Source organism: Nomascus leucogenys, chromosome X, assembly GCF_006542625.1.
Source record: "Nomascus leucogenys isolate Asia chromosome X, Asia_NLE_v1, whole genome shotgun sequence".
NCBI lineage: Eukaryota > Metazoa > Chordata > Mammalia > Primates > Hylobatidae > Nomascus > Nomascus leucogenys.
This window is the reverse complement of record NC_044406.1, coordinates 90,425,413-90,446,486: the sequence shown is the minus strand read 5'-3', so window position 1 is coordinate 90,446,486 and position 21,074 is coordinate 90,425,413. Positions and strand designations below refer to the sequence as shown.

Genomic DNA, 21,074 nt, shown 5'->3' with positions numbered 1-21,074 from the left:
TGAGCTGAGATTGTACCATTGCACTCCAGCCTGGGCGTCAGAGCAAGACTCTGTCCAAAATATATATATATATATATATATGTATATATATATATATATATCCGATATATATATATATCCGATATATATATATATGTATATATATATATATATATATATATATATCGGATATATATATATATATATACATATATATATATATATTCTGATGCCTTTCTGTAGTCAATGAAATGGATCTGAAAGAAAGAGGCATAGTGAATTTTAAAAAATGATGTACCCAAACTTTGAAAAAATGTTGCTCTCTTCCAAAAAATAAGTTAGCTGAGATGTTTCTTCATTATAGGAGGCAGAATGTTCTTCTCTTTTAAGTTTCAGCTTTTATTTTAGATCCAGGGGGTACATGTGCAGGTTTGTTACATGGGTATATTGTGTGATGCTAAGGTTTGGGATATGAATGATCCCATGACCCAGGTAGTGAGCACAGTACCCAATAGTTTTTCAACCCTTGCCTCACCTCTCCCCCGTCCTCCAGTAGGCCCCAGGATTTGTTGTTGCTATCTTTACGTCCATGAGTCCCCAATGTTTAGTTTCCACTTATAAGTGAAAACATGTGGTATTTGGTTTTTTGTTCCTGTGTTAATTCACTTAGGATAATGGCCTCCAGATGCATCTATGTTGCTGCAAGGGACATGATATTGTTCTTTTTTATGACTGTGACAAAATACTTTTGAACAGATTGTCAAAAGTACTGTGCACATGTTTATTAATTTGAAAAAGCATTCATTATATTTTATGGTGAAAACAGGAAATAAAATAATTTGACAGGGTATTTGCGTGTGTGTGTGTGTCTAGGTCTAGCTGTATCACTCCAAATACACACTCACAGATGCAGCTTTATCTTTAATTCAGACAGGGGTTGGAGCCAATCTCAGTTTCATATATGCCAGAACATGAGTGATACACGGAGATTGCTATCGTTAGGTGAATAATTCCAGAAAACTCTGGCTGATATCTTTGTACTTCACCTCCAACATCCCTCTCCCTTTCCCTGGGCCCCTTGTCTGAGACTCTCAAAGCTGTGATCCAGGTTCTGGCCATCAGGAGGCATCACAGCTATCTCCAATTTTTTTTTAAAGGAGGACATTTTGCAAAGAGTGACAAACTATGATGCCTGTTCTGTTTGAAAAATATATGTGTATTAAAGCTGGTCCATTGGCTGTGGACTCCAAATCTACATGGCATTCACTGATTTATCTCTTCCCTCCTCAGTATACGTTGTCCCGTGCATGCTGTAGAGAGGTCCCTCACAGAGAGCAGGGCATTTAGCCTCCATTGCCCATGTGTAGGCTTCCCAGACCTCCTCTCATTCCCTTTCAGTCCTCCCTTCTCTAGGATCCTATGGACGCAGTTGCCCAGACCCTGCTCCTGTGACCTCTATCCTCTATGTCACCTTTCTACAGCCCTGTCAGTGCTACCTGGTGTTTCATGCCCTGGAGCATATGTTTTTACAGTCTTGTTTTACATCTATCAATTTTTTTCTTTCTAGCATGGGAAGTGGATTTGGGTCTGCTCAGAGGCATGATGTTGAACAGCTTTTATTAGATTATGAAACATCCAAGAATGTAGAGAACATTCTGTCTCTAAAACTTTGAACTCAAGGCATATCAGGGAGAGATTTGCTTTCTTTATATGGATGTCTGTGTTCTCATTAGTAGAAACAATGAAAAATGACTTTTCACAATGCCTTCTTAGCCCAGAGGCTCAGCCAGCCCCCACTTCTGTGTCTCAGCATTTAAAGGGCCATTGAAGTCCCACTTCATGCCATATACTCTCAACAGGTTTTCTCATTTGCTCCTTGGGACAGCTCTGTAAGGATGATACAGTCAGTTCTATCTCACAGATAATCAAGCTCAGCCTTTCAGAGCCTAAATCACCTTCCCAGGTAAGTGGCAGGATTGGAATGAGGTTTCATCCCTCACCCTCCCTAAAGGACCCTGAGCACCCCCTTTTAGAAGATGGGCTTCCGGGGCTTGAGAAATAGATTCCACTCCCCTGCTATTGTAGCCCCATGGGTCCCCCACTCCTCAACCCCTCTGGGTGATGAGGAAGACAGAAGTGAAATCCTGCACTTTATGCCAAGAGACTGGGTGTTGGACCGTATGAGTTGGCTGATCCCTTAAGTGGTGAGTGGGCTCAGGCAGAAGCTTAGGTGTTGGCCTTGGGACAGGTGAGCTGAAGAGAAGGAAAGTAACCTGCACTGAACTACTTTAAGCAAATGCACTCTATATTTCATCTCCTTTATCCTAACGACTGTTCAAGGTACCGATGATTATGATCATTATTCCAATCAGGGTGCTGTCTTTAAGGGAGTTTGTGTAAATCAGGGAGACAACTTTATTATCTCCTTATCGTCAGCTAACTCTGGAATTAATCTAAAGATTTTTCTTTTTCTCTATTTGCCCTGAAGCCCACAGAGAAATAGAAATGTTTTTCTTATCCTTTGTTCACATGTTTGTTCTGTATTGATGAGTATTTCGAATGTTTCTCATTTTTTCCTTTTTAAAAAGATTTCAGCAATGCTATTTCAAATAACCACTTACCTGGCTATTTTGGACATGTGAAAATTTTTTCCTCCATTACATTTGTAAACATCTATCCCTTGGGGCTTGATTTCAATAATTTAAATTCCCTTATATGTGTCTGAGCATTCTCATTTCTTTAACCATCTTTATACCTGTTGTAGTTACAATATTTAAATGTATTTATAACTGATAAGTGTGTTTCCATTTCCTTGATGTATTTGGTCCCTCATCCCGCCCCCATACACAGACACATACAGAGCCTTTTTCTTTTGCACCTTTCTCTTTTGCAAATTAAAAAAAATTCTTTTTCGGTTTTTTTCTACATTTAAATTTTGTCAGATGATAGGTGATAAAAGGATATTTAGATGGTTTCATTTGCATTCCTTAATGTATTAGTGAGCTAGAATGCATTTTCTTGTGATTACTGGCCATTTGCGTTTCTTCACCTGTGAACCATATACATATTTTTTCAGTTTTGTTATTTTGTTATAGGAGCTGTACATATGTTAAACCTAAAACCCTTCACTGATGGATGCATGCGTTATTTCAACACATCTTTGTTGGGTGAATATTATTTATGAGGCACTCTAGCAAAATCCATGTCCTAGATGTCTCTTCTGAGATCTTCGCTCTTATATTTATGAGAGATGACCCCCTGCAGCAAGAAAAGTATTAGTGCCCACGTAAACATGCGTGGCTTGTCAAGGATCCGATGACAGACAGTTCACACTTACTCCTAACCCCTGCATGGCCACAGCGTAGAAAGGATGTGTGGGGCATTATATGAGGAGAGCCCTGGCTCAGGATTGTGATTTCTGTGATCTCTATACTAACAGTAAGATTTTAAAAAATTACATAACATTTCTGAGTTTGCCTTTTCTCATTTGTAAAATGGAAACAATCATAGCTACCAAAGACAATTGTTCTGAGAAGTAAAAGAACAAATTATTCTAAGCGTCATACACATCGTAGGCTACATACGGTACTCAACACATCTTAGTCCGCTTCCTAACTCATACCTGTCCTTCCTTTAAAGGAGATTCCTTTGACATAATCCAAAAAGCATGGTTCCATAACGATCACATGGAAATGTTAAGAGAAATGTAAGGTTTCCATGATTAATTAACTGCTGTGTCACTACTCTGTGCTGGGTAAGAAAAAGGAAAACAATCGCTGAACCAGTTTCCCAGGGTTTGTAAAAGAAAACCATCAAAGCCACCACCTCATTTCACTTTATTTCACAGACTTCTCCATCTCATTTTTTATGTTCTATGCTAATTTCTCAAGAAAAACAGGCCCAGCACCACCTCTGCGCACAACCCCGCGGGCCTGGCTCAGGCGGGAGCGCGGGGCCAGCACCATGAGCACCCCGGGCAGCCCAGACCAGGCCTATGACTTCCTGCTCAAGTTCCTGCTGGTGGGCGACAGCGACGTAGGCAAGAGTGAGATCCTGGAGAGCCTGCAGGATGGCGCAGCCGAGTCCCCATACAGCCACCTGGGGGGAATCGACTACAAGACGACCACCATCCTGCTGGACGGCCAGCGGGTGAAGCTGAAACTCTGGGATACGTCGGGGCAGGGAAGGTTTTGTACCATATTCCGCTCCTACTCTCGTGGTGCACAAGGAGTGATCCTGGTCTACGACATTGCAAACCGCTGGTCTTTCGAGGGTATGGATCGATGGATTAAGAAGATCGATGAACATGCCCCTGGTGTCCCTAAAATCCTAGTGGGGAATCGCCTACATCTGGCATTCAAGAGGCAGGTGCCCAGGGAGCAGGCCCAGGCCTACGCCGAGCGCCTGGGTATGACCTTCTTTGAGGTCAGCCCTCTGTGCAATTTCAACATCATAGAGTCTTTCACGGAGCTGGCCAGGATCGTGCTGCTGCGGCACAGGATGAATTGGCTCAGGAGGCCGAGCAAGGTAATGAGTTTGCAAGACCTCTGCTGCCGCGCCATCGTGTCCTGCACGCCCGTACACCTGGTCCACAAGCTCCCACTCCCCATTACCTTAAGAAGCCACCTCAAGTCCTTCTCCATGGCTAAGGGCCTGAATGCCAGGATGATGCAAGGCCTCTCCTACTCCCTCACCACCAGCTCCACCCACAAGAGCAGCCTCTGCAAAATGGAGATCGTCTGCCCACCCCAGAGCCCACCCAAAAACTGCACCAGAAACAGCTGCAAAATTTCTTAAGGCACCAAAAGGAAACAAGCTGGAATCGCTCCAGGAAAAACTCTGGTTACACCTGGAAGATGGAAGTCGCACTGTAGATTCAAGAAATTAGTTTTCAGTTTCTCACGGGAACCATGCTGCTTGGGAATGTGTGTGATGCCTTCTGTCAATAAAAACACATTACACAGTTTGACTTTGAATTTCTATTTGGATGTGCATGAAGCTCTTGTTTTAAACGTGTGTTTATAAAGGGGAAATTAGTAGTTTGCTCAACTCTTGATAACATGAAATTTTGAATGTTACTTATATCATAATCATGCTGCAACTTTTTCCTTAAAATAACCGCCTTTGTAAGAATGGTGATATGGCAGTGATGAGTATAAATTCAAGGAAATTTGAGAAGCAATGATAGTGAGATAATTCAGTCATTGATATTACAAGAGGGGCCTTTTTGTAAACATCCTTTTTAATGTCAAAGCACCAATTTATAAAACGCTGCAGATGCATATAGAGATTGTATATAACAGATCTGTCCAGCTTGTGCACGAAATGGATTTGATAAAGTTTTTGCTATGTTATTTTACTACATTTGGGGATTAATACGTGATTTATATGTATGTTTTTCTGTAAATCTACTTTTTTTGTACAAGATGTTCTACAAGATATGAAGCTAAGGGAGGAAAACACCAAAGATATCTCTAGTTATGTTGAACATAGCCAACATGGTTTCAATGGGTCAGTAAGAAAAAACCATTTCAGTAAGGAATGAAATAAGTACTTATTTGAGAAAATGTTTCTTAACAATAAAAAAGTATATATTTTTCTCTTTGGTAAAATGAAAAGAGAAGAAAAATATGTATAGTGTAAGCCCGCAAGATGAGGCTTTGCAGAAAAACAATGCAATAGAACATGGCGAGGCAGGCCCATTATAAGGCCTTAGGTGAGTCATTTCCCCTGTGCTGGTCAGTTTTGATTAACACCTCTCAGATCGATATAGAGGTTAATGAGATCACATCTGGGAAAGCACTTCTGAGACCTTAGATGGGAAGGAAGGAGAAGTGATTTCCATGTAGTTACTTTTCAATTTACACTGTTGATTATTATAATAATTGATATTGGATGAACTGAGTAAATATAAGTCCTTGTGTTCTTTTGTAATTGAATGACCATTTATTTGTGCATTGTCATAGGGTGATTGTAACATAGTGTCCCGCAGAAGGGCAGTACCTCTGGCCTCAGGGAGCCATGGGGACTCACCCTTCCTGAACTCTGGTACTTTTCTATCTCAGGTGAATTTCCCACAACATTCCTGGGAGGTAGAGGATGTAATCTCTACACCATCCTGTAACTTAAGAAACAGTGATGTTTGCAGGTTAAGCAACCTGGCTGGGGAGCATCCTGCCATTAAGTGGAAAAGCAGAGACTAGCACCCTATATGCCCCCAGGCAGACTGTGATGCTGATGCTGAGCTGCACATCACACCATAACCAAGTAAATCTTGCTTTCCTGCTGACCCGGGTCACTACTGAAATCTGTATCTTCAGCTCTGAAGCCAGGCTGCCAGTTCTGTCTCTCTTATGAAAGACAGAGAACCTTGTCAGACCTAAATTTCCTACTCTGTAGACAAGGGAGTGTGTCTGGGCCATTGCTTTAGAAACTGGAGTCTCCAGACAGTTCCTATGTCAAGAAGAATATGCACTCTCAGAGGGACAGGGGCCATGCTGAGGGTGAATACTTGAAGGAGCAGGCCCCAAACACATGCAGATCGGGGATGCATAGAGTCTTTAATAGAAATTACCAAATCAACCTGGAAAGAGGTTGTACTAAATGACATCCCCACCACCAATATGAAACAGGGTAGACTTCCCTGCATGCCCACCTTACTGGAATCCTGAATGGTTTCTTTTTATACTTTGATGATATGACAGGTGGAAATTCTTTCATTGTCATTATATTTAATTCGATGTTTAGATAACTTAAAAAATTCCCTAGTATACAAAATGCTCTGATAATCATCATTGCATTATATTTTTATTGCACACTGGTCCATTTTCACATGTAGCCTAAAAACAATGAGCAACAGCCACATTAGCCTGCAAGTTCTCCTAGAGCTACTGGTGGCATTATGGTTCCAGGATGTGTTTGTGGCCTCTGGGGAATAATGATGGCAGTGTGTTTGTCTAGAAGATTAAGAACATCTCTCTGTGATATTAGTTGAATTCAATATTAGAGAAGAGCTGGAGTCTTTTTAAGTGACACAAGAGCTGGACCACACATGCTTCTGAGCAGGCTGTAATCCTGTCCCTGTGATGGAAAGCAAGCCTTTCTGCGACCTCACCTGCTCAGGTCAGGGTGGATCCCTCCAGAACGTAAGGTATGGCAGTTGGCCTAAATCTGCTTCTGAACACTGAAGCTGAGTGTTTCCATCTTCCTGCCATCAGTTGCAGAGACTGGAGAAGCTGCATCTTCTCAGACACAAAAACCACGGGTTCAGTCACCTGTGTGAGGAGCTCGTGCTAGAAGATAAAATACCAGCACCTGTTTGACACATTGTGCATCCGTCCATCCATCTGTCCATGCATTCATCCATCTGTCCATCCATCCATCCATCCATCCCCATAGTTAACAGGCATTAAGGTCAAATGACACCATCCCTCTGGTTAAGTTTTAGACTTCCCCAGAATAGAAACAAGGAAGTAAGGGGGTTGTGGTGAACTCAGTTTCTAGACCTAAGAAGAGATGGCTCCTTCTCCTTAATATTTCCACCCTGAGAGAGCCTCTTATCATTGATAATTTTAAAACATAATTTAAAGCCCTGGACCTCTCTCTACAACCCTAGTTACTGTTCTCTTTGCATATATTCTCCCATTGCAACCAAAGTTCTATGAAGAATTCTCAATACTCAACTCACATCCCTTTGCACCTCCCTCCACCTCAGTCCTCATTCCTCATCTAATGCTGCTTTGTTCCCGCACCCCTCTGTTGAAATGAACCCCATCAAAACCAACAGCCACCCCTTTGTCCCATTTATAGATCAAGAGTGTTGAAATGAACATCTGTATGGAGACAAAGCTTCCCCCGCAATGACAAAATTCAGTTGCTTTTGTATAGACAAAGATTATATTGCAATGCTATATTTACCTAAAAGCTGGTGTTGTAAAATAGCTTCCATAGAGTCAGTCAGATAATGTGAAGGCTGTGCTACAGGAACTGTGCTATCAATTGAAGTACATTTCCCCAATGTATCCCATACTATTGCTTCAATAAAAGGAATTTTGCAAATAGATTTACTGCATGTTAGCAATATTTTTATGATCACTTCAATAAATTCTGTTTATTGTTTTCTTTCTTTCTGAAGGAATTACTAAGTATGCAATGTAATCACTTGAAATTAAAATGTTGTTTCAAAATTTGTCGTGGTTAAATATATTGCCTAAAAGCATTGTCTGAACCAGCCTTGCATCCCAGGGATGAAGCCCACTTGATCATGGTGGATAAGCTTTTTGATGTGCTGCTGGATTCGGTTTGCCAGTATTTTATTGAGGATTTTTGCATCAATGTTCATGAAGGATATTGGTCTAAAATTCTCTTTTTTGGTTGTGTCTCTGCCAGGCTTTGGTATCAGGATGATGCTGGCCTCATAAAATGAGTTAGGGAGGATTCTCTCTTTTTCTATTGATTGGAATAATTTCAGAAGGAATGGTACCAGCTCCTCCTTGTACCTCTGGTAGAATTCGGCTGTGAATCCATCTGGTCCTGGACTTTTTTTGGTTGGTAAGCTATTGATTATTGCCACAATTTCAGAGCTTGTTATTGGTCTATTCAGAGATTCAACTTCTTCCTAGTTTAGTCTTGGGAGGGTGTATGTGTCGAGGAATTTATCCATTTCTTCTAGATTTTGTAGTTTATTTGCATAGAGGTGTTTGTAGTATTCTCTGATGGTAGTTTGTATTTCTGTGGGCTCGGTGGTGATATCCCCTTTATCATTTTTTATTGCATCTATTTGATTCTTCTCTCTTTTCTTCTTTATTAGTCTTGCTAGCGGTCTATTGATTTTGTTGATCTTTTCAAAAAACCAGCTCCTGGATTCATTAATTTTTTGAAGGGTTTTTTGTGTCTCTATTTCCTTCAGTTCTGCTCTGATTTCAGTTATTTCTTGCCTTCTGCTAGCTTTTGAATGTGTTTGCTCTTGCTTTTCTAGTTCTTTTAATTGTGACGTTAGGGTGTCAATTTTGGATCTTTCCTGCTTTCTCTTGTGGGCATTTAGTGCTATAAATTTCCCTCTACACACTGCTTTGAATGTGTCCCAGATTCAATGCCATCCCCATCAAGCTACCAATGACTTTCTTCACAGAATTGGAAAAAACTACTTTAAAGTTCATATGGAACCAAAAAAGAGCCCACATCACCAAGTCAATCCTAAGCCAAAAGAACAAAGCTGGAGGCATCATGCTACCTGACTTCAAACTATACTACAAGGCTACAGTAACCAAAACAGCATGGTACTGGTACCACAACAGAGATACAGATCAATGGAACAGAACAGAGCCCTCAGAAATAATGCCTCATATTTACAACCATCTGATCTTTGACAAACCTGACAAAAACAAGCAATGGGGAAAGGATTCCCTATTTAATAAATGGTGCTGGGAAAACTGGCTAGCCATATGTAGAAAGCTGAAACTGGATCCCTTCCTTACACCTTATACAAAAATTAATTCAAGATGGATTAAAGACTTACATGTTAGACCTAAAACCATAAAAACCCTAGAAGAAAACCTAGGCAATACTATTCAGGGACATAGGCATGGGCAAGAAACACCAAAAGCAATGGCAACAAAAGCCAAAATTGACAAATGGGATCTAATTAAACTAAAAAGCTTCTGCACAGCAAAAGAAACTACCATCAGAGTGAACAGGCAACCTACAAAATGGGAGAAAATTTTCACAACCTACTCATCTGACAAAGGGCTAATATCCAGAATCTACAATGAACTCAAACAAATTTACAAGAAAAAAACAACCCCATCAAAATGTGGACAAAGGATATGAACAGACACTTCTCAAAAGAAGACATTTATGCAGCCAAAAAAACACATGAAAAAATGCTCATCATCACTGGCCATCAGAGAAATGTAAATCAAAACCACAATGAGATACCATCTCACACCAGTTAGAATGGTGATCATTAAAAGTCAGGAAACAACAGGTGCTGGAGAGGATGTGGAGAAATAGGAACACTTTTACACTGTTGGTGGGACTTTAAACTAGTTCAACCATTGTGGAAGTCAGTGTGGCGATTCCTCAGGGATCTAGAACTAGATATACCATTTGACCCAGCCATCCCATTACTGGGTATATACCCAAAGGATTATAAATCATGCTGCTATAAAGACACATGCACACGTATGTTTATTGCGGCACTATTCACAATAGCAAAGACTTGGAACCAACCCAAATGTCCAACAATGATAGACTGGATTAAGAAAATGTGGCACATATACACATGGAATACTATGCAGCCATAAAAAATGAAGAGTTCATGTCCTTTATAGGGATATGGATGAAACTGGAAACCATCATTCTCAGCAAACTATCGCAAGGACAAAAAACCAAACACCGCATGTTCTCACTCATAGGTGGGAATTGAACAATGAGAACACATGGACACAGGAAGGGGAACATCACACTCCGGGGACTGTTGTGGGGTAGGGGGAGGGGGGAGGGATAGCATTAGGAGATATACCTAATGCTAAATGACAAGTTAATGGGTGCAGCACACCAACATGGCACATGGATACATATGTAACAAACCTGCACGTTGTGCACATGTACCCTAAAACTTAAAGTATAACAATAATAAAATAAAAAAGCATTGTCTGATTGTTTAATATGCCATAATTAGGTAATATGATGGTGGTGAAATATAATAGTAGAGAGAGGGAACTCTTGCAGTCTCCTGATTAGGTCAGAATTCTTCTACTGCACCACACAAATCATAATGCTGGAATTCCTTTTGGAATGTTTCCATTTGGTAAACTATCCCAACTATATGATAAGTGTACATGATTCCATACTGATATAAATTAAGTGTTTCAATTGAAAAAGAAATGGGTCAGAGAAGACAAATTGTCTCAATCAAATAATTCTAAACAATATATGTGGCTAACCCTCAGTTCATGAGGTGAAGTTTAATTCTGTTCTCTACCTCCTAAGAACAGGGCTGACTTAGTGACTTACTTCTACAGAAAAGAGTATAGGAATGTAAAATAGTTACCACACACTGGAGAAATTTGGCAAACAGTACCTTAACCAAGTGATGAAGGTTAACATCACCATTGATATCATATGGGTAGCATGTAAACCCATATATGGTGTAATAAAAAGGGCAATTCATCTCTGTGGTATTCCTTCTGAAAACCCATAACCTCAGTCTAATAATGAGAAAAACGAGTTATGCCTGTACTTCTCATGAAATCAAGCTTATGAAAATAGTCTGGCCATACCTCAAATGGTTAACAGGGAGTTACCATATGACACAGCAATTCCACCCCTGGGTACATAGCCCAAAGAAATATGCCTACATAAAAACTTGTACCTGAATGTATACAGGATCATCATTCAAAATAGCCAAAGAGTGGAAACAACCCAAATGCTCATCAATTGATACATGGATAAAATGTGGTATATTCAGCAATAACTATGGATGAGGTACTGATATATGCTGCAACACAGATTTTGAAAACATTATGTAAAGTGAAAGAAGCCAGATGCAAAAGACCAAATATTGTTTGATTTCATTTATATAAAATGTCAAAAACAGGCAAATCCACAGAGAAACAAAGCATATCTGTGATTGCCTAGGGCTAGGGGTGGGCACAGGGATTAACTGCATTCAAGCAGGATGGGTAATCTTAGGGTGATGAAAATGTCTAAAACTCAACGATGAAGTCCCAGCTACAGCAATCAGACAAGAGAAAGAAATAAAGGGCATCCAAATTGGAAAAGAAGAAGTCAAATTATCCTTGTTTGCAGATGACATGATCTTATATTTGGAAAAACCTAGACTCCATCAAAAAACGATTAGAACTCATAAACAAATTCAGTATAGTTGCAAGATACAAAATCAACATACAAAAATCAGTAGTGTTTCTATATGCCAGCCAAGAGTGAACAATCTAAAAAATAAATTTAAAAGTAATCCCATTTACAATAGCCATAAATAAAATTAAATACACAGGAATTAACCAAAGAAGTGAAACGCCTCTATAATGAAAACTATAAAACACTGATGACAGAAATTGAAGATGACACCAGAAAATGGAAAAGTATTTCATGTTCATTGATTGGAAGAATCAATATTGTTAAAATGTCCGTTCTACTCAAAGCAATCTACAGATTTAATACAATCCCTATCAAAATACCAATGACATTCTCCACAGAAACAGAAAAAACAATCCTAAAATTCATATAGAATGACAAAAGACCCAGAATACTCAAAGCTATCTTGAGCAAAAAGAACAAAACTGGAGGAATCACAATACCTGACTTAAAATTATGCTACAGAGCTATATCACCAAAACAGCATGGTACTGGCATAAAAACAGACACATAGACCAGTGGAACAGCATAAAGAACCTAGAAACAAATCCACACGCCTACAGTGAACCCATTTTCAACAAAGAACCTACACTGAGGAAAAGACAGTCTCTTCAATAAGTGGTGCTGGGAAATCTGGAAATCCATACACAGAAGAATGAAAATAGACCCTCTATTTCTTGCCATATACAAAAATTAAATCAATATCGGTTAAAGGCTTAAATCTAAGACCTCAAACTATGAAACTACAAGACTTTGGGGAAACTCTCCAGGACATTGGTCTGGGCAAAGATTGTCTAGAGTAATACCCCAACACAGGCAACCAAAGCAAAAATGGACAAATGGGATCACATCAAGTTAAAAAGCTTTTGCACAGCAAAGGAAACAATCAACAAAGTGAAAAGACAACCCACAGTATGGGAGAAAATATTTGCAGACTACCCATTTGACAAGGGATTAATAACCAGAATATATAAGGAGCTCAAACAACTCTATAGCAAAAATAACTAAACTGATTAAAAGGTGGGCAAAAGATTTGAATAGACATTTCTCAAAAGAAGATATACAAATGGCAGACAGGCATATGAAAAGGTGCTCAACTTCATTGATCATCAGAGAAATGCCAATCCAAACTACAACAAGGAATCCTCTCACCCCAGTTAAAATGGCTTATATCCAAAAGACAGGCAATAACAAATGCTGACAAGGATGTGGAGAAAAGGGAAACCTTGTACACTGTTGGTAGGAATGTAAGTTAGTAAAACCACTATGTAGAACAGTTTGAAGTTTCCTCAAAAAAACTAAAAATTGAACTTCCATATGACCCGCAATCCCACTGCTGGGTATATACCCAAAAGAAAGGAAATCAGTATATTGAAGAGACGTCTGCACTCCCATGTTTGTTGCAGCACTGTTCACTATAGCTAACATTTGGAAGCAACCTAAGTGTCCATCAAGAGATGAATGGATAAAGAAAATGTGGTACACATACACAGTGGAGTACTAGTCAGCCATCAAGAAGAATGTGATTCAGTCATTTGCAAAAACATGGATGGAACTGGAAGTCATTATGTTAAGTAAAATAAGCCAGGCACAGAAAGACAAACATTGCATGTTCTCACTTATTTGTGGGAGATAAAAATGAACGCAATTGAACTCATGGAGATAGAGAATAGAAGGACGGTTACTAGAGGCTGGGAAGGGTGGTGGCAGGCTGGAGGGGAGGTGGGTATGGTTAATGAGTACAAAAAAATTAGAAAGAATGAATAAGACCTAGTACTTGGTAGCACAACGGGGACAATAGTCAATAATAATTTAAGTGTGCATTTCAAAATAACTAAAAGAGTATAATTGAATTGTTTGTAACACAAAGGATAAATGCTTGAAGGGATGGATACCTAATTTTTAATGATGTGATTATTACACATTCCCTACCTGTACCAAAATCTCATGTATCCCCAAAAATATATATGCCTATTATGTACCCACAAAAATTAAAAATAAAAGATTTTAAAACCCTCAATTATGAAGATCATTGCACAACTCTATACGTTTACTAAAAATCACAAAATTCTATCTTCAAAAGCATGCATTTTATTGTCCATAAATTATACTACAAGAAAGCTGTTTAAAAATATGATATTGCCCTGGTCTTCTGTTGTACCACAGTAGTGACCAAACTTTTTCATACAAAGGCCGTGATGTACATCTTTTATATAAACGTGAATACACATAAAACGGTAGCTGTATCCCAGCCCTGCTGACTCTTTGTCATATGTTCCTCCAAGCATTTTCCCCTCCTAACACCATCCCACATGTTACTTCAGGTTTTACTCGTGTGTAAAATTTGATTTTCATCTGATCACTTCCACATGTTCCAACTGTGGCAGTGGCTTGAGAGTAGGTCTACAACAAAGTATAGGGCATTTCCTGTCTAACAGGATGTCATTACTGTTACTTTCTTCACTCCCCTGTGTGTTTTCTTGCATGACTTCACTTAGGGAGTCTAAATAGCCCTACCTTTATGGGTGTCAGTGTGGCAATATTTATCAAAAACCTACATATGTACACACTGTTTGCACCAACAATTTCCCTTGCACAAGTTTATCTTCAGAATGTAAGGAAGGATGTGGATAAGGATATGGTAAAAAGAACTGCCATTCTGATAATTCCCTTCCTTTACTTCTGGGCCTTGTGAAGCCTGAAAGAACCACTCCTTCAAGATAAATCCTGGGTGTTTAACTGGGCCTAAATTCAAATTAAAGCCAAGTGGCTATTTGCTGACTAGAGGTCACACATGACTTCGAGTTCCCAGAAAACTGCAAGTCTGCTTAACTTGGGGACTTTCATAGCTGCCTGTTCCTTTTTATGGTGCTTGAACCAACCAATAAGCTTTCACCTATATCAACCAATCAGAACTAAGCAAGTTGGAATCCTTCCTTTGCATAAGTTGACCTGAGTGGGAACCTGGGTGGGAATTTTCTTCATAAAAGACAAAACTTCCCTTTGTCCTCTGGAACACACCTTCATTTTATACTGAAGGCTACGTCTCCCCAATTTGCAAACTATTCACTGGAATAAAGTCTCTTTCCTCTAAATTCCTTTTCAGAGAACTTTTGTTCCCAGCCTGAATTTAGGAAGGGAGACCAAATGAGATGCAAAGCCATGAAGGAAAAGAAGGAAGCAGAGGAAAATGTGGTTGTCATCACACACACAATCACGCCAGCACATACACAATCACATGCACACACATTTATACATGGACCAGGCTCTTTTTATCACAATACTAGTATTCTTCTATGACAGTTTGGTGGGTTCCAAGAGGACACATTTGGCTCACCAGTCCAAACGGCCACAGGAACTGTGCCCAGAACTGTGCCCTTCAGCAGAGCACATACTTTGAAAAGATGCCATCGACACAGTGTTGACAATAGGGAATATCAGAACACTGAATAACATGGAGTTCTGAAAATTATGTTACATCCACAGCATGAAATTCTAGGTAGGCAATAAAATGAGTTATAATGAAGACAATGATGAGATAATTTTTTGCCTATCAGATTAGCTACCATGCCCATTATTTCAATGTGTGTAGAAACAGGCACTTTCATACTGTGATGTTACGGTTACTGAGCAATGGGCTTGCTCACCAATGCACATAGAAGCCAATACTATGGCACTAGCTTTTGAGGAAAGAAAAAGCTTTATTGCAAGATCGACCAGCAAGGAGACAGGACCAGCAACACTCAAATCTGTTTCCTCGAGCTGGGGTCTGGAGGCAGAGAGTAACTATGAGGGACATAGGGAAATGCAACCAGGCATGATCTGATTGGATCATGCAAAGAAGTGGTGCCAAGTCCTTGGCTTTTAAGTTTGTACTGGAAAAAAAACAGGGAACCTCTCACTTCTCATTTTGGTCCTCATTTCTCAATCTGAATACTTAGGTTCCACATGTGGTTGACATTTTCTGTTCTGGCAAGCTCCAGGTTCACCAATCAGGCATACTTGGTTCATTTGGGCATGCTCAGGTTATATGACTTGCAACCTGGGGATCTATTGCATCTAAAAAACAACTCATCACTTTGTTACAGAGTCAAAGCATATTGAACGGTTATGTGGTTACATTAGGAATGTAAATTAGTAGTAGTATTTTGAACGATTATGTTAACATAAAATGTTCTAATTTCCAGGGTTTTGAAAGGACTCTTCAGGAACTTATAAAGAAATGCTTTAAAAGATATCTGCATATATAAAAGCTGGTGTTAAGTATAATATTGTCTATAATAGAAACTATATTAAAAGGAATTAAATTTTCACCACTAGAGTACTGGGAAAATAAAGTTTAGGGCATCATACGATGAAACACCAACTCCATACAAAAAATTGAAATTGAATTTGAAAGATGGTCATAGTAAAGGCAAACACAGGTTACAAAAGTCTTAAGTAGTATGGCCGGGTGCAGTGGCTTACGTCTTGTAATCCCAGCACTTTGGAAGACGGAGGTGAGCGGATCCCTTGAGCTCAGGAGTTCGAGACCAGCTTGGGTAACATGGTGAAATCCCGTCTGTACAAAAAATACAAAAATTAGTCAGGGGTGGCCGGCCGCGGTGGGTCACGCCTGTAATCCCAGCACTTTGGGAGGCCGAGGCGGGCAGATCACAACGTCAGGAGATCGAGACCATCCTGGCGAACACGGTGAAACCCCGTCTCTACTAAAAATACAAAAAAAAAAAAATTAGCCGGGCGTGGTGGCGGGCGCCTGTAGTCCCAGCTACTAGGGAGGCTGAGGCAGGAGAATGGCGTGAACCCGGAGGGCGGAGCTTGCAGTGAGCCGAGATAGCGCCACTGCGCTCCAACCTGGGAGACAGCGAGACTCCATCTCAAAAAAAAAAAAAAAAAATTAGGGGTGGTGGCTCACACCTGTAGTCCCAGCTACTTGGGAGACTGTGGCTGGAGGATCGCTTGAGCCTGGGAGGCAGAGGTTGCAGTGAGCTATGATTGCACCACCGCACTCCAGCCTGGGTGACGAGAAAAACCCCACAAAAGTCAGAAGTAGTTCTGTATCTATTTTTGCTTGTATAGGTCTATTGCTATATATCCACAGGTCTGAAAGCATAAAAATAAAAATGATTTTTTTATTCCTCTCAAATATAGCTTTCTATTTAGCATAGTAAGAGGCTGGACTTTCTGTTTGGCCATCAGTATCCCTGAACACTGGATATACCTCCGTTTCCACCCAGACTTACAGAAAGCTCTGTGGGGTGGGCTTGGGCCACAACCCCTTCCTCCCACTTTCCTGCTCCCGGATGTTCAAGCTGCAGTTTAGGCTTCTGCCACGAGGGGGCACTAACATATCACCATTATCAGACTGCAAAGCAATATATATACAATGAGCAAAAAGAAATACCATACCTCCCTTAAAACACAGCTTGTGAACCTATTTTCAACATTTTCTGTCTGAAAAAACTGACAGATGCAAAAGAAGACTAAATAAATATACTCTGGGGCATCCATACTATGAAACACCAGGTAGCTCTGGCACACATTGGGAGCCACCGGCTGGCATAGGACAGCACAGGGGCAGGCGTAAGGTGACTGAGAAATGATGAGGGAGATGGAACTGAGTCTGGGTGGCTGTGTCCACAGTGTCCCAGAGAGGGGATGACTGAAAGTGGGTGGGAGAGGGTCTGGGAAGCCCACAGGAGTGGGGTAACGGAGGGCGAACTGCCTGCTCTCTGGGAGGGAGGGGACCCCTCTACAGTGTGGACACCTCAACCTACCCTGAGGAAGGAGAAGATAAATCAGTGAATGCGATGTAGATTCTTGGGGCACCATAATGCAACTGCTTTAAAATATATATTATATATAAATACAATATATAATATATATTGTATATAAATAAAATAAAATTCATAAATATATTTTGTACAAATTCAAAAACATATTTTATATAAATAAAATATATGAATTTTTGCACACAGAATTATGATCATGGTAAACAAACCATTTTAAGTCCTTCGTTACTCTACAAAATGTACTCCTTTTTATTTTTTTTAAAAAAAGAGATGGATGCCATCTGGTGGCCAGAGACAGGATTGCATCTCTGTCAGCCAAGGGCCTCGGTAAGAAGGAAAGATGGCTGGAGTTTGGGGACTTGGCTCCAAGAAGGTATCAGCTGGAGTTTTCCGGAATTATTCAGCTCATGGTAGCTGTCTGTCTGTATCCACTATTTTCTGGGATATCTAAAACTGATATTGGTTCCATCCCCTGTCTGAATTAAAGGTAAAGCTGCACGTATGTTTATTTGGGTGACAGAGCAAGAGAAGATACACACACACACACACACACACACACACACACACACACACACACAGACATTATCAATTCCATTTTTATCTACTTTGTCTCAATACAAAATTGAATACAATGAATGTGCTTTCAAATTAATGAAATACATTACAATTACTGTTGCCAGTCTATTCAAAAGTATTTATTGAAATACTTTTTTCCCTAAATACAAAATTTCAAACAATATATAAAAGTATATTTATAAATTGAAATGAATCTGCATCTCTCACTGGCCCGAAGCCTACCCTCTGACCCAAAAGGGTCTGTTGTCAACAGAATGGTGCATACTCTCCAGATGTGTCCCTGTAGGTGAGGTACACACAAACACACAATCTGTTCCAAAAGTGAATCACGGTACTAATTTTTTTTGCAACTGTTTTCTTCCACATAATATTCTTTTGAAGATTTATATTTGCATCTTATTAGTACTTTCAGTTTTGACATATTTTAACATGTTTATTGTTCGTGTATATTTTAATGAGAATGTTCTGTTGAAAATAGCTGCCAGTCATTTTGTCACAGAATGTGGTTCACAAATCATGGATACTAACCCAGTATCTGAGATGTAGTTTGCAAATGTTTTCTCCCTTAAGTTAAAAAGTGTTTAGCCTTATTTTTACTGAGAAAATGTTTTAAATGTCAATAATGTGACAAAAATATACAGGTCATATTTTAAAAAGAAAAAATGTTGAACAACACCATGAGGAGCAGGCGCTATCAGCCTGCAGGGAGATTAGAACAGAGCCCTGGAGACATCAAGAGAAAATGATACAACTTTGGAGTATTCCAGAGTTAGCTGATGATCACAGGACAACTAGGTTGTTTCCCTGACTTACATAAACTCCCCTAAAGACAGCACACTGATCTGAATAATGGTCAGAATGATGAGTATCTTAAATGGTTGTTAGGATTAAAGGAGATGAGCTGTAAATTGCATTTGCTTACAGTGGTTCAGTGCATGTTACTTTCCTTCTCTCCAGCTCACCTGTCCCAAGGCCAACACCTGAGCTTCTGCCTGAGCCCACTCACCACTTCAAGGATTAGCTAACTCATGTGGCCCTACACCCAGATCTCATGGCACAAAGCGCAGGATTTCACCTCTTCTGTCTTCCTCATCACCCAGAGGGGTTGTGGAGTGAGGACCTGTGGGGCCACAATACCAGGGGGGAATCTGACCATTTCTCAAGCCCTGGAAGCCCATCTTCTAAAACGGAAGCTGCTCAGGGTTCTCTAGGGAGGGTGAGGGATAGAACCTCATTCCAACCCTGCCACTTACCTGGAGGGGTGACTTAGGCTCTGTGAGCCTGAGCTTAGTCATCTGTGAAATGGGACTGACCATACCATCTTTACAGAGCTGTTCTGAAGGGTAAATGAGAAAACCTCTTGAGAGTATATAGCATGGAGTGGGACTTCAATGGCCCTTTAAATGCTGAGACACAGAAGTGGGGGTTGGCTGAGCCTCCGGGCTAAGGCAGGCATTGTGAAAAGTCATTTTTCATTGTTTCTCTCCTAATGAGAACACAGACATCCATATAAGGAAAGCAAATCTCTCTCTGATATGTTTTGAATTCAAAGTTTTAAAGACAGAATGTTCTCTACATTCTTGGGTGTTTCATAAAATCTGGTCAACATCATGCCTCTGAGTAGACCCCAATCCAGTTCCCAATGCTGGGAAGACAGGTGTGTCTTTGAACTTACCTGATGAGCTCTGTGATAGGTCTGGCCAGGAATGCAAGATTTGGTGTTTGCCTAGTGGCTGCTCCTGGCTTACTTGGTATTTTAGTATACTTATAGAAAAATTCTGTACTCATCCTGCAGTCACCTGTGCAGGAATCCTCAGATCATTCATGATCCAGCCACATCACACCAGGATTTCAGCCACCTGCTGCCTCCCTGAAGGACAAAAATCCAAGAGCTACTAGCATTTCTTTCATACAATGTCCATTCTTTCATTTACTAACAAGTAAATATATATTAAGCTCAAAACCTGTATTAGCTCATTGGAAGGGTTTCATGTTCTCCAAAGTGGAAATAAGAATGTAAGAAGGGAAATAAATACATGGACAGCTTCGAGGGATAAACCTGAGATAAGACAGCTTCTTCACATTAATTTGAAAACTTGCTCAAGTTTCATGGAATTGAAGATTTTAAAAAGTCTCTCATTGAACCCTTCATTCCTATTCAGCCACAGAATCCTTCTCTCTATAAATATGTCTGTCTGTATCTCTAGGTCTCTCTCTTCCCTTTCAAATTCAAAGTACCAAAAGGATTTCTGCATTCTCTGTTAACATTCTTCACTTCCCATGGTCCTTATCCCATTGCACTATGATGTCTGTTTCCAGGATTGCAACAAACATGATCTCACCAAGGTTAAAATCCACCTTTTGGTCACTAGGTTCAGTGTGTGCATGTGTGTGTGTAAATATATCATCATGATGAGTATTACTTTTTAAAAGTAATCTCCTAACACATTCATGCTTGTGCAGACTGCTTCTTCCACCTATCAACAGAGCCTTCGCAGTTTCCCAGGCTCTGGGGCATGATGTACTGGACACAAATATAAGCTGTCTCACTCCCTAACTGTACAGTCTCAGGCAGAGTCCATATTCTCTCTGTCATCAGTTTTTCTTCTATAAAATGGAGATTAGCCACAATTTCTACCTTGTAAGGGTGCTGTGAAAATTTAATGACTCAATACATAAATGCCTATGGTATATAAGAAATTTTACTCATTTCTCTTTATATATTTTGTTGGCATTAGTATCACTGTAGTCATAAAAATAGGATATAGACTAAAGGTTATTCACAAGGAATGCCGTTTGTGGTATGTTGTTAGTGAGTATATAAATTTTCTAGGGCTGCCATAACAAATT

General features: G+C 39.9%; 1 protein-coding gene across 1 annotated transcript; it reads left to right on the top strand.

Annotated features, from left to right (window-relative positions):
- The first annotated feature begins 3,617 nt into the window (after window positions 1-3,617).
- On the top strand, window positions 3,618-4,945 carry RAB40A (RAB40A, member RAS oncogene family). Its single transcript, XM_030807048.1, has one exon. The coding sequence runs from the start codon at window positions 3,847-3,849 to the stop codon at window positions 4,774-4,776; it is 930 nt and encodes a 309-aa protein (XP_030662908.1). The 5' UTR covers window positions 3,618-3,846; the 3' UTR covers window positions 4,777-4,945.
- The last annotated feature ends 16,129 nt before the right edge of the window (window positions 4,946-21,074 follow it).

Bases quoted from the DNA above. Each gene is read 5' to 3' on its own strand.
- RAB40A (XM_030807048.1), top strand. From the start codon at position 3,847: ATGTTCTATGCTAATTTCTCAAGAAAAACAGGCCCAGCACCACCTCTG.